General features: G+C 40.5%; 1 protein-coding gene across 1 annotated transcript; it reads right to left on the bottom strand.

Moving 5' to 3' along the window:
• Window positions 1–9,327: 9,327 nt before the first annotated feature.
• LOC311341705 (receptor-transporting protein 3-like) lies at window positions 9,328–12,333 on the bottom strand. Its single transcript, XM_084466508.1, has 3 exons — window positions 12,232–12,333; window positions 11,831–11,996; window positions 9,328–10,610 (listed from the first exon to the last, which is right to left on the bottom strand). Exons 1-3 carry the CDS (start codon window positions 12,257–12,259, stop codon window positions 10,259–10,261), a joined length of 546 nt encoding a protein of 181 aa, XP_084322634.1. The 5' UTR covers window positions 12,260–12,333; the 3' UTR covers window positions 9,328–10,258.
• Between the last annotated feature and the right edge of the window lie 502 nt (window positions 12,334–12,835).

Below are 12,835 nucleotides of genomic sequence, written 5' to 3'. Positions count from 1 at the left end.
ATTCAAAAATGGCCAACTTTTGGCGACGGAATTCAAAAATGGCCAACTTTCACGGCACGCCACGGACACGCCCTTCAATGTACAGTCACAAATAGCACGATTTTGGTTCAGCACCACTTCATGACTGTACTGACCAATTGTGAAGGAGATGCGATAAATTCCCTAGGAGGAGTTCGTTCAAATACAATGCGAAAAAGTGAAATTCCATTCAAAATGGCCAACTTTGACATCACGCCACGGACACGCCCTTCAACGTACAGTTCCAAATAGCACGATTTTGGTTCAGCACCACTTCATGACTGTACTGACCAAATTTGAAGCAGATCCGATAAATTCCCTAGGAGGAGTTAGTTCAAATACAACGCGACAGAATTCAAAAATGGCCAACTTTGACGGCATGCCACGGACACGCCCTTCAACGTACAGTCACAAATAGCACGATTTTGGTTCAGCACCACTTCATGACTGTACTGACCAATTTTGAAGCAAATCCGATAAATTCCCTAGGAGGAGTTCATTCAAATACAAGGCAAAAAAGTGAAAAAATTTCAAAATGGCCGCCGAGAGTGAAAAAGAAAAAAGTAAAATTTCCGACTTCCGGTGGGGTTTGGAGCATGGGTCCAAGAGGCTTTTCTGTAGGTCATGGGACCTTATACGTGCCTACCAAGTTTCATACATATTGGTGAAACGTGGCGCAGGGGCTGGTTTTTAAAGTTCCTGTAGGGGGCGCTACACATATGAGAAACACGAATTTTGGTACGTGAGCTAGAGGCACCAGTTTACACGTGTCCTGTGAATTTCATATTCATAACTATTACGGTGTCCGCAGAGTGATCGACCCTCCTCTGGCGGCCATGTTGTTTTTTAAATCGACTTAATTTTTGGTGCGCAGTTAGAACTTTGGTACCTAACGGCCATTGAGTTGGTCCCGCTCAAATCAAACATTGCGTCTATGAACTGTGGCTATTTTAGTAACGGGCCACGCCCACTTCGATGCCACGCCCCATTTGAATTTTTTTTGACTTATTCTTGTTCAGAATTTGATTATGAACAACTTTAGTAGAGAGGTCCAACACCATAGGAGTCCAATTAATGTAGATATGTGCAATTTACTATTTTTGGGGTGAAAAACACACCCCTTTTTGAACTCAATGGCTCATGGGTACTTTGAAATTTATCCTACAGACTAATCCTTATGTCAGATTGAATATAATGGGCCATAGATGATATGTGCCAAAGGATTTTTGTCAAAGTCGAAAAACCTGGGATCCTTGGGGAATTTACTGTTTTTAACTAAATTCAAAATGGCGGGAAATCTGGCTACCGGAAGTGCTAAGTTAGTATCTGCAAATTTCTTCATTATGAGGATTTGCATATGTGTGCAAAGTTTCATGAGTTTAGGTCCAACCGGTGACGAGTTATGCTTGTGCAAACGTTGAAATTTTGGCATAGTTGGTATAGCGCCACCTAGGGGCGAATGTGAATTTGAGGGGTAGAATATCAAATTTTTCACCAGTCCCACAACATGTGCCAAATAAAAATGAGTTTTCGAATATGTGCAGGGGGGGAAAAATGCAGTCGAAGTGGCCTAAAAATAAGAAGAAGAAGAATAAACATGAGGATTTCAATAGGGACCTTGCCATGTTTGGCTCGGTCCCTAATAATCACGAGGGTTTCAATAGGGTCCTTGCCAAGTTTGGCTCGGTCCCTAATAAACATGAGGGTTTCAATAGGGTCCTTGCCAAGTTTGGCTCGGTCCCTAATAAACATGAGGGTTTCAATAGGGTCCTTGCCAAGTTTGGCTCGGTCCCTAATTAAAACTGCGCGCAGTGATGAACGGGACCTCGCGCCGGCTTGCAGCCGCCACTACGAGGTCCCGTTCATCACTGCGCGCAGTTTTAAAAAAAAATCGCGCCGGCTTGCGGCCGCGTCACGTGCCGTCGTAACATGTGTGCTGGCAAGATGTGCACATGTTAGGACCGCACGTGACGCAGCCGCAAGCCGGCGCGAGGTCCCGTTCATCACTGCGCGCAGTTTTAAAAAAGCGCAGTTTTAAAAAAAATTCGCAAATTTATGTAATCTGTAGAAGCAGAGGTGCCCTGTGGTGTCCTACTGATTGTTTTGACATTAACATGTAAGACCACATTTAACTGAATTACATGTTGTAACAACTTTAACTAACATTATTAACCCTACATCAATGATCCGATGAATTCCCTAGTTGGAGTTAGTTGAAATACAAGGCGAAAAAGTGAAAGAATTCCATTCAAAATGGCCAACTTTGACAGCACGCCACGGCCATGCCCTTCAATGTACAGTCACAAATAACACGGCGTTGGTTGAGCACCATGTTTTGACTGTACTGACTAATTGTGAAGCAGATCCGATAAATACCCTAGGAGGAGTTTGTTCAAATACAAGGGGAAAAAAGCGAAAATAAGACCACGGAATTCAAAACGGCCAACTTTGATGGCACGCCACGGCCACGCCCTTCAACGTAGAATCACAAATAGCACGATTTTGGTTCAGCACCACTTCATGACTGTACTGACCAATTGTGAAGCAGATCCGATAAATTCCCTAGGAGGAGTTAGTTGAAATACAACGCGAAAAAGTGAAAGAATTCCATTCAAAATGGCCAACTTTGACGGCACGCCACGGCCACGCCCTTCAACGTACAATCACAAATAGCACGATTTTGGTTCAGCACCACTTCATGACTGTACTGACCAATTGTGAAGGAGATCCGATAAATTCCCTAGGAGGAGTTTGTTCAATTACAATGCGAAAAAGTGAAATTCCATTCAAAATGGCCAACTTTGACATCACGCCACGGACACGCCCTTCAACGTACAGTCCCAAATAGCACGATTTTGTTTCAGCACCACTTCATGACTGTACTGACCAATTTGGAAGCAGATGCGATAAATTCCCTAGGAGGAGTTAGTTCAAATACAAGGCGACGGAATTAAAAAATGGCCAACTTTAATGGCATGTCACGGACACGCCCTTCAACGTACAATCACAAATAGCACGATTTTGGTTCAGCCCCACTTCATGACTGTACTGACCAATTTTGAAGCAGATCCGATAAATTCCCTAGGAGGAGTTCATTCAAATACAAGGCAAAAAAGTGAAAAAAATTCAAAATGGCCGCCAAAAGTGAAAATTAGAAATACAAATAGCCGACTTCCTGTGGGGTTTGGGGCATGGGTCCAAGAGGCTTTTCTGTAGGTATGGGCACATTGTACGTGAATACTGAGTTTCATACATATTGGTGAAACGTGGCGCAGGGGCTGCTTTTTAAAGTTCCTGTAGGGGGCGCTACAAAAAATAGAAACACGAATTTTGGTATGTGAGCTATCGGCACCAGTTTACACGTGTGCTGTGAATTTCATATTCATAACTATTACGGTCTCCGCACAGTGATTTTGAGGCTCTGGCGGCCATGTTGTTTTTTAAATCGACTAAATTTTTGGTGAGCAGTTAGAACTTTGGTACCTAACGGCCACTAAGTCAGTCCTGCTGAAATCAAACATTGCGTCTATGAACTGTGGCGATTTTAGTGTCAGGCCACGCCCATTTCGATGCCACGCCCCATTTGAAAATATGTTGACTTTATCTTGTTCAGAATTTGATTCTGAACAACTTGTGTATTGGGGCCAACATCATAGGCGTCCAACTTGACGTTGATATGAGCAATTAACTATTTTCGAGGTTTCAACCACACCCCTTTTAGAACTCATTGGTGCTCTAAACTTTATTGTACAGACTAATCCTTAAGTCAGATTGAAGATAATGGGCCATATATGATATGTGCCAAAGGATTTTTGTCAAAGTCGAAAAACCTGGGATCCTTGGGGAATTTACTGTTTTTAACTAAATTCAAAATGGCGGAAAATATGGCTACCGGAAGTGTTCAGTTCAAGAGACTTTTTTGTTCATCATGAGGATATGCATGTGTGTGCAAAGTTTCATGAGTGTAGGTCAAACCGGTGACGCGTGCTGCTTGTGCAAAGTTTGCACTTTTGAACAGTTGCTATAGCGCCACCTAGGGGCGAATGTGAATTTGAGGGCTAGAATATCAAATTTTTCAACAGTCCCCACAATTGCACCAAAAAAAATTGAGTTTTCGAATATGTGCAGGGGGGGAAAAATGCAGTCGAAGTGGCCTAAAAATAATAATAAGAAGAATCACGAGGGTTTCAATAGGGTCCTTGCCATGTTTGGCTCGGTCCCTAATAATAAACACGAGGATTTCAATAGGGTCCTTGCCAAGTTTGGCTCGGTCCCTAATTAAAGCTGCAAGCAGCATTTTACGGTGCCAAGCATAAGCCGACCAATAAACCATCAAGACCCTGACAGGCCATTAAAACCCTGACGCAGACCATGGCTGATAGACCATTAAAACCCTGACGTAGACCATGGCTGATAGGCCATTAAAACCCTGACGCAGACCATGGCTGATAGACCATTAAAACCATGACGTAGACCATGGCTGATAGACCATTAAAACCATGACACAGACCATGGCTGATAGACCATTAAAACCCTGACGCAGACCATGGCTGATAGACCATTAAAACCATGACACAGACCATGGCTGATAGACCATTAAAACCCTGACGCAGACCATGGCTGATAGACCATTAAAACCCTGACACAGACCATGGCTGATAGACCATTAAAACCATGACACAGACCATGGCTGATAGACCATTAAAACCCTGACACAGACCATGGCTGATAGGCCATTAAAACCCTGACGCAGACCATGGCTGATAGACCATTAAAACCCTGACGTAGACCATGGCTGATAGACCATTAAAACCATGACACAGACCATGGCTGATAGACCATTAAAACCCTGACGCAGACCATGGCTGATAGACCATTAAAACCATGACACAGACCATGGCTGATAGACCATTAAAACCCTGACGCAGACCATGGCTGATAGACCATTAAAACCCTGACACAGACCATGGCTGATAGACCATTAAAACCATGACACAGACCATGGCTGATAGACCATTAAAACCCTGACACAGACCATGGCTGATAGACCATTAAAACCCTGACGCAGACCATGACAGACCTGACAGACTAACCCTTGACAATTAAGACCCTGACGCAGACCATGAAGACCCTGAAAGACCTGACAGATTAACCCTAACCCTAACCCAGTGGCGTAACATCATGGTGATGGCCCCGGTGCAAATATTTTTTTTGTGCCCCCCCAAAGATTCAGCCAATGAGAGTACTACTACAGCAGGTAGCAATCGCGTTGCCATGGCACATGGGTAAACAAATGACAAGACACCACACAAGTTAACTAACGATCGCTGTAGGTTTCAATATCATGCAAGCACTTTGTTTTCTTTTTATTTTGTTCTACATCACAATTGCATGCTTTAATAAAGTATTGTTTTTTCCTACCATTACGAAAATAAAATATACAAACCAACAGAGCTTTGTCTCCCCGCGACCTTATATTGATTGAGTCTAAAACGTTCTCAATGATTCAGCCAATGAGAGTAGGGGTAGCAATCGCACACGAGTGAACAAATGATTGGAATGATTGAATGAATGAATTTGGACAAATGATCATTCCTCCTCCCATACCAGCCACTCAGCGTTAGCCTACCTTACCGACCCGCCCCCAAGCTATTTCATTCACAAAAACAATATATATATATATATATATAATTATTATTCCTCCATGGGCCCCTGACGGCGTCTGGGCCCCGGACAACTGCACCGGTTGCACCGTCGATATTTACGCCACTGCCCTAACCCTGACAGACTAACCCTAACCCTAACCTAACCCTAACCATAACCCTAACCATTAAGACCGTGACGCAGACCATAAAGAGTTGACAATTAAGGCCATGAGTCATAGGTTCTTGAGGCATATTTGTTCAGCATGAGGATATGCATGTGTGAACAAAGTTTCATGTCTGTAAGTTAAAACGTTTACGAGATATGCTTGTTCAAAATTTTCATCTTTGGACTGTTGCTATAGCGCCACCTTTAGGCCGATTTAGATACAATTTGGACAGTTTGATGACGATTGGGTTAAGTTAACTCTGCCTTTTGGCGTTAAGTTAAATTTTGACGATTTTTGATGATTTTTAGCCTATGGCGGCCATGTTGTTTTGCCAATCGACTTCATTTTACTTGAGCAGTTGGAACTTTGGTCCCCAACAGCCACTAAGTCGGTCCCGCTCAAATCAAACATTGCGTCTATGAACTGTGGAGATTTTAGTGACAGGCCACGCCCATTTCGATGCCACGCCCTATTTGAAAATATGTTGACTTTATCTTGTTCAGAATTTGATTCTGAACAACTTTTGTATTGGAGTCAAGATCATAGGATCATTGATATGAGCATTTAAGGCTTTTTGCAGTTTAAACCACACCCCTTTTAGAAGTCAATGGCTCCTCAAGTCAATGGTGCTTTAATCTTGATTGTACAGACTAATCTTTAAGTCAGATTGAAGACATTGGTCCATAGATGATATGGGATAAAGGATTTTTGTCAAAGTCAAAAAACCTGGGATCCTTAGGGAATTTAATATTTTTAACTAAATTCAAGATGGCGGCAAATCTGTTTACCGGAAGTCATAAGCCGTTTCTCAATTTGCGTTCTCGTCTGTACTTGTGTACTTGCGTTCTCGTGAAACGTCATCAGTCGTAGCCCAAGTACTGTTCCAATTCCAAGTACGCATCAAGTAAAGTACTGTCGTAAAACCCGTGTGTGTTCTCGATGCATTCTTAAACTGGCCGTTCCACAGAGGACGCATCGGAGGTGACTTATGTGGACTTGGGACCGTTAAATATCCCAGGATGCATTTTGCATTCCCATGTTTTAAAGTATGTAAGCTATAATAATAGGCTATATATAGGAAAATTTTACATATATAACAAAAATGTAGGCCTATTCATTCAAAATATTGACATACTATTTTAAAATTAAAGAGGCTGGGGTTTTGTTTTATATAATTTGTTTATATTGTATACTTCGCTGATAGAGGAAACCCATCGCAACGGCAACGAAAATCTCGGTCGGATCCATCCGATCGCGTGTGTGTGTGTGTGTGTGTGTGTGTGTGTGTGTGTGTGTGTGTGTGTTTCTATTCTAATCTGTGTAATTTCTCGCTCATTCGTAATTATTATATCAATAGCCTACTCTCCAACTACATAGGCAGTTAGGCACGCGCATCTGTACCCTACATATAAAAAGTCCTGTGTATAGCTTATACACACGACAAGCATATATTTTCATTTATATTCATTCAAAATATTAACATACTATTTTAAAATGAGGCTGGGGTTTAGTTTTATATAATTTGTTTATATTGTTCAGTAGTATATGCCTACATGAGGCCGTAAAGCAGTTAACAGAGCTGAGGTGGTGATTGATGTTGTAACCATCCGAAGTAAACTTACCATGGGCCATTATATTGTGAAACGGTATATGCTCCTGTAGAAGCCACAAGTTAAAGAAGTTTACTTCTAGTCTTTACTTTCTTTAGAAAACCTAGTTTTATTCGCGATGCCATTTAAAAGCACTACACTATCCATAATCCTAAAGTGTAACATGACGTCTTTTATGGAACCATATATGTAGTAAAATTCAAATGGAAATGCAATTTGCAATTTGCAATTCAATAAGTCATTACATTGTGCAATTGACAATTCATTATGCAATTTAATAATGTAATTTGTAAATACGTTATTCAAAGTGTATTTTAATATGCAAAGTGACAATTAAATCCTCAATAAAATTTGCAAAAGTTATAACAATAAAAATAGAATAACATTTTGTCAAATGTTTTGAGTTCCTTTATTCAAATTGAAAAGCTATAGCGTCCCCGTGATTGCAATGCACTTCGCCACACTCCGTGTGTTGCAAAATTCAAATGACATTTCAATCCGCAAAACACTTTGCAAATCGTTTTGCAAAACGTTTTGCAAATAGTATCAGCCAATCGCGTCTATGGAAGCATATATGTAGTAAAATTCAAATGGAAATGCAATTTGCAATTTGCAATTCAATAAGTCATTACATTATGCAATTGTAAATTCATTATGTAATTTAATAATGTTATTTGTAAATACGTTATTCAAAGTGTATTTTAATATGCAAAGTGACAATGAAATCCTCAATAAAATTTGCAATAGTTATAACAATAAAAATAGAATAACATTTTGTCAAATTTTTTGAGTTCCTTTATTCAAATTGAAAAGCTATAGCGTCCCCGTGATTGCAATGCACTTTGCCACGCTCCGTGTGTTGCAAAATTCAAATGACATTTCAATCCGCAAAACAATTTGCAAATCGTTTTGCAAAACGTTTTGCAAAACGTATCAGCCAATCGCGTCTGGGCGGGAACTACGTCACTTGCTCGTCAGACCAGCTGATCATCCACGCACGTTGAAATTTATTTATTTATTTATCCCGCAGCAGCTGCCAGACCGTCTTTTCCGCCGTTTTCAGTTATAATTACGTAAACTCAGTCAAACCATAGACCTATTAAGAGTCAAATCTGGCACAATGGTAGGCATAGAAAATAAATTGCAACGTGTGTGGATGATCAGCTGGTCTGACGAGCAAGTGACGTAGTTCCCGCCCAGACGCGATTGGCTGATACGTTTTGCAAAGTGTTTTGCGGATTGAAATGTCATTTGAATTTTGCAACACACGGAGCGTGGCAAAGTGCATTGCAATCACGGGGACGCTATAGCTTTTCAATTTGAATAAAGGAACTCAAAAAATTTGACAAAATGTTATTCTATTTTCATTGTTATAACATTTGCAAATTTTATTGAGGATTTCATTTTCACTTTGCATATTAAAATACACTTTGAATAACGTATTTACAAATTACATTATTCAATTGCATAATGAATTGTCAATTGCATAATGTAATGACTTATTGAATTGCAAATTGCAAATTGCATTTCCATTTGAATTTTACTACATATATGCTTCCATAGTCTTTGATTGGTGGAGCTCGCTGTTACCATGGAAACGTTTACCCGTACCCACGAAAGTGAAGTCGTCGGTGACTGCTGCTGAACTCGATCACCTAATTTGCCACTTTGCATACAGCAATTTTCTGCAGGAAATGCATTTTCTAGTTAAAATATATCAATACATTAGTTATTACTGCATTACTTTTTTCACATGTTTTCCTCAAAGTAAGGGGGTGAAGGGCTGTGACGCCATTGACTGGCAACTAAATTTTCCTTTACCTTGAATAAAACTAATAATAATAATAATTTATCTGGGTTTGAACACAAAAAAAATAACATGTCTAGTCGTTTTTCAATATTTTATTGCGGAATCGCTAATAGACAGGTTTTTGTCTTTCCCTGGTGGTCTGTGAAAATATTTGACTTGGCAAGGTTACTCAAACTGAAAAATAACCACACATACAAACATAAAAAAATCACACACACAACACCAGTTCACAGAAATGGAGGGAATGTAATTGGAAGAACTTGATTAGATAGGCCTACTTTATAACACCCTCTCAGAAGTCCCACTATGATGGAGTCCCCCCTATATGTTGGAGGAACTGCGGTAACCAGAATGCAAACCGATGCCCTACAAGACATTTTCAAAGAGGTTATGCCTTAAGAAATCAAGACTATGTACTTTGGGAATTTACCTAAGACCTGGTGGAAAAAGGAGAAATACTTATTGAACATTCTGCAGCTTGCAGCTTAAAAGGCTTTAACCAGGAAGTGGTTATCACAGCAAAGCCCAACTCTAAATGGATGGATGGACATCACAATGGACATTTATAAGATGGAAAAGAGAAGCCTTTGTAAATCATAGATCAGAACAATTTACCTCATGCTTTAAAAAGTGGATTCACTTTGGAACGCCCCAAAGGCCTGATTTTGTTTTCACAGATCATTAGTCATTTCACAAAGAAACAGACTATTCCCTAACTGTTTTATAGTTCTTTCTACTTTAATTTGATTTATTTACTGTATTGCGTCAGTATGTGTGTACTTTTGAGAGACTTTTTCAAATTTGTACCGTTCATGTTACAATGATAAGCAGCACACACAGAAGTTATGATAAATACTGTTAATGCTCAAATGTTTGTCACTAAAAACCAACAAAAAAATTATTTTATTTAATTAAAAAAAATCACACACACGCACGCACACACACACACACACACACACACACACACACACACACACACACACACACACACACACACACACACACTTTTTATTCATCCACACAACAGATGCCCTGTTGGCAGGCCTCACAGAGTTCCTTCTCGTGGGGTTTGGTTTTCTTCACAATGTTACAGTCTGTTGTACCATCAATCCCATCTTGCTCTTCTCCATAACAGTTTTTCCGGATCCTCCTAAATAACTCTAGCAGTGTGCGGTCCACTTGGTCTTCGGAAAACCCCGGCAAGTAGAATACAGCCGGATCATCCTGGCAGGACTTACAAGATTGCCCGTAAGGCCGTAGGATCACCGTCCCTCTTTCGGCGGTTGGATTGAGGCGGTACCTAAACAACAAGGTCACCTTGGCCGAACCCCAAGTTTTGGAGCAGCGACCACATCGAAAGCTGGGGGAATTATAAGTAAATTAGTTATGCTTACGAACAATTGTGCACTACCCTGGTATTTGTTCTATTTTTATTTATTTAGTCACATTTATTAAGTCACACCAGTCGTATGATCGGTATCAGCTCAACAGATTTAGGACAGGGACAGATCTGGTTATAATCTTGCCAAATTCGCAGTGCCATTTTTTTTATTCGCAGTACCATCATTCACCACAAGATGTCTTAGCCTTTAACCAGGGGTGCACATAACTTTTTAAATAAGTTACTCATTTGAGTATCAGGAGGGCAGGATTGTTGGGTCCAGTCCGTCACTGCCACGGAGCGATAGGATGTCTCACAGTAACGGACGTTTTGCGCAGTTCTCCAGTGTGCGCGCGGTGCACAGCGCACACAGTGCTCTGGCTCCGTTTGCCTTTTTTTTGCAGGTGGGGAAACGCAGAAGTAGTAGGCTACAAGATACACGTGTAGTTTTGTTTTGATGACCGCAAAAGCGCTGTAGTGGCACAAATGGCATTGCTCATTATCATACCTGCAAACTAGTCACCTGCAAACGACGACTGACCGACCAACCAATCATCCAACCATAGACTGTGTAATAACCAGGGGTGCACATAACTGGTACGCAAGTACGCATGCGCGCCCATAATCAGCGATGCGTAACGTCACTTGTGCCACTACAGCGCTTTTGCGTAACTCACCGTCAGGTCATCAAAACAAAACTACATGTGTATCTTGTACTACTTCTGCGTTTCCCCACCGGCAAAAAAAAGGCAAACGGAGCCGGAGCGCTGTGTGCGCTGTGTGCACCGCGCGCACACTGGAGAACTGCGCAAAATCAGCTGATCGCAACGTCAGTCACTGTGTGACATCCTATCGCTCCGAGGCAGTGACGGACTGGACCCCCCCCCCCCCCCCCAGTTTATGGGTTAATAAATGTGCCATTTTTACCATAAGAAAATGTTGTCTTTTCCCTTTATTTTCTTCTGGGAGTACACCAGAATGCTTAATTTACATGTTAAAATAGCAAAATTTGGCTGGGGGGGATGCCCCCAGACCCCCCTACAACGGTTTAGTTTGTCACATTTTTCAACCCTTATGAGTTTGCAGGTATGGATTATACGTACTTGCGTAGGCTACTAGTTATGCGCACCCCTGCCTATAACCATCGGCATAACGACGAAACAAGCGCCATTTCATTATTAATTTCGCACGTAACTTACCGTCCGTAGACGCAGTATTTGAAAACCTTCCATCTTCTCTTCCGCTCCTCCTGGGTCACTTGGTCCGTCTGATTGTAGTTGAAGGACAGAGTCCACTCATCTCCATGATTCAGCTCCTGGTCTAACAGGCTTTCAAAGCTACTTTTCCACAACGACGGGGTCCATTCTTTGTCCAAGCGTAAAAGGTACAGGAGAGAACAATTTGATTGACTTAGTACGCCTACTCGAATGCGGTGTCAATAGTAAGGCTACAAAATAGTAGACCTCATAATATTATCTAGATGGCATTGTTGAAAATATAGGCTATACATAAGCTTTATTCAGGATAATTTTAATTAAAAATAACACATTTTAAAAAGAATAACAAAAATTCCCATAATTGTTTCCTTATTGAAGCTTACCTGTAGACATATTGCGGCTGATCACCATTTGAAGTAGAATATCTTTGGGAATGCAGTAGGCATAAGTAAGTATCCCAACGTCTCTGTAGTCTATGTTGGATATATTTCGATCAGTCCTGTCACGGTCTTTTATACAGCCCTCCCTGTGACGTCTGGAAAACGGAACTTAACATTTCCCCCACACCATGCATTTATTATCTTACACTTATCTATATTTATTTATATCTTATCACGTATTTCATCATCTTTTATGACATTTTCATAGAAACGATTATAACAATCAAAACAAAATATTATCTGTTTAACTTTGAAATGAGCGGACGTATGATGTTGTTCATAGAACATTTATTTTAATATGATATATGATACAATGCAACCCAAATTAGATTATTATTATTATTATGTATTATAATATTACGTAGGCCTATGTGACAACAACAATGTTTAAACCACAAAACAGGCTTGCAAGGGAAATTAACCATTTAAACTCCGTTACACCTACATCGTACCAATTATTGTTATTATTTTAGTATTAGTATTATCAGTACATCTTATTTAGGTGTGGAAAGTGTTTTTTTAAACTATAGCTAATACGTGTGGCTGA

This window comes from Micromesistius poutassou (assembly GCF_964030765.1).
Source record: "Micromesistius poutassou genome assembly, chromosome: 4".
In the NCBI taxonomy this organism is placed as follows: Eukaryota; Metazoa; Chordata; class Actinopteri; order Gadiformes; family Gadidae; genus Micromesistius; species Micromesistius poutassou.
The sequence above is the reverse complement of the archived record's forward strand: the minus strand, read 5'-3'. Positions and strand labels throughout refer to the sequence as shown.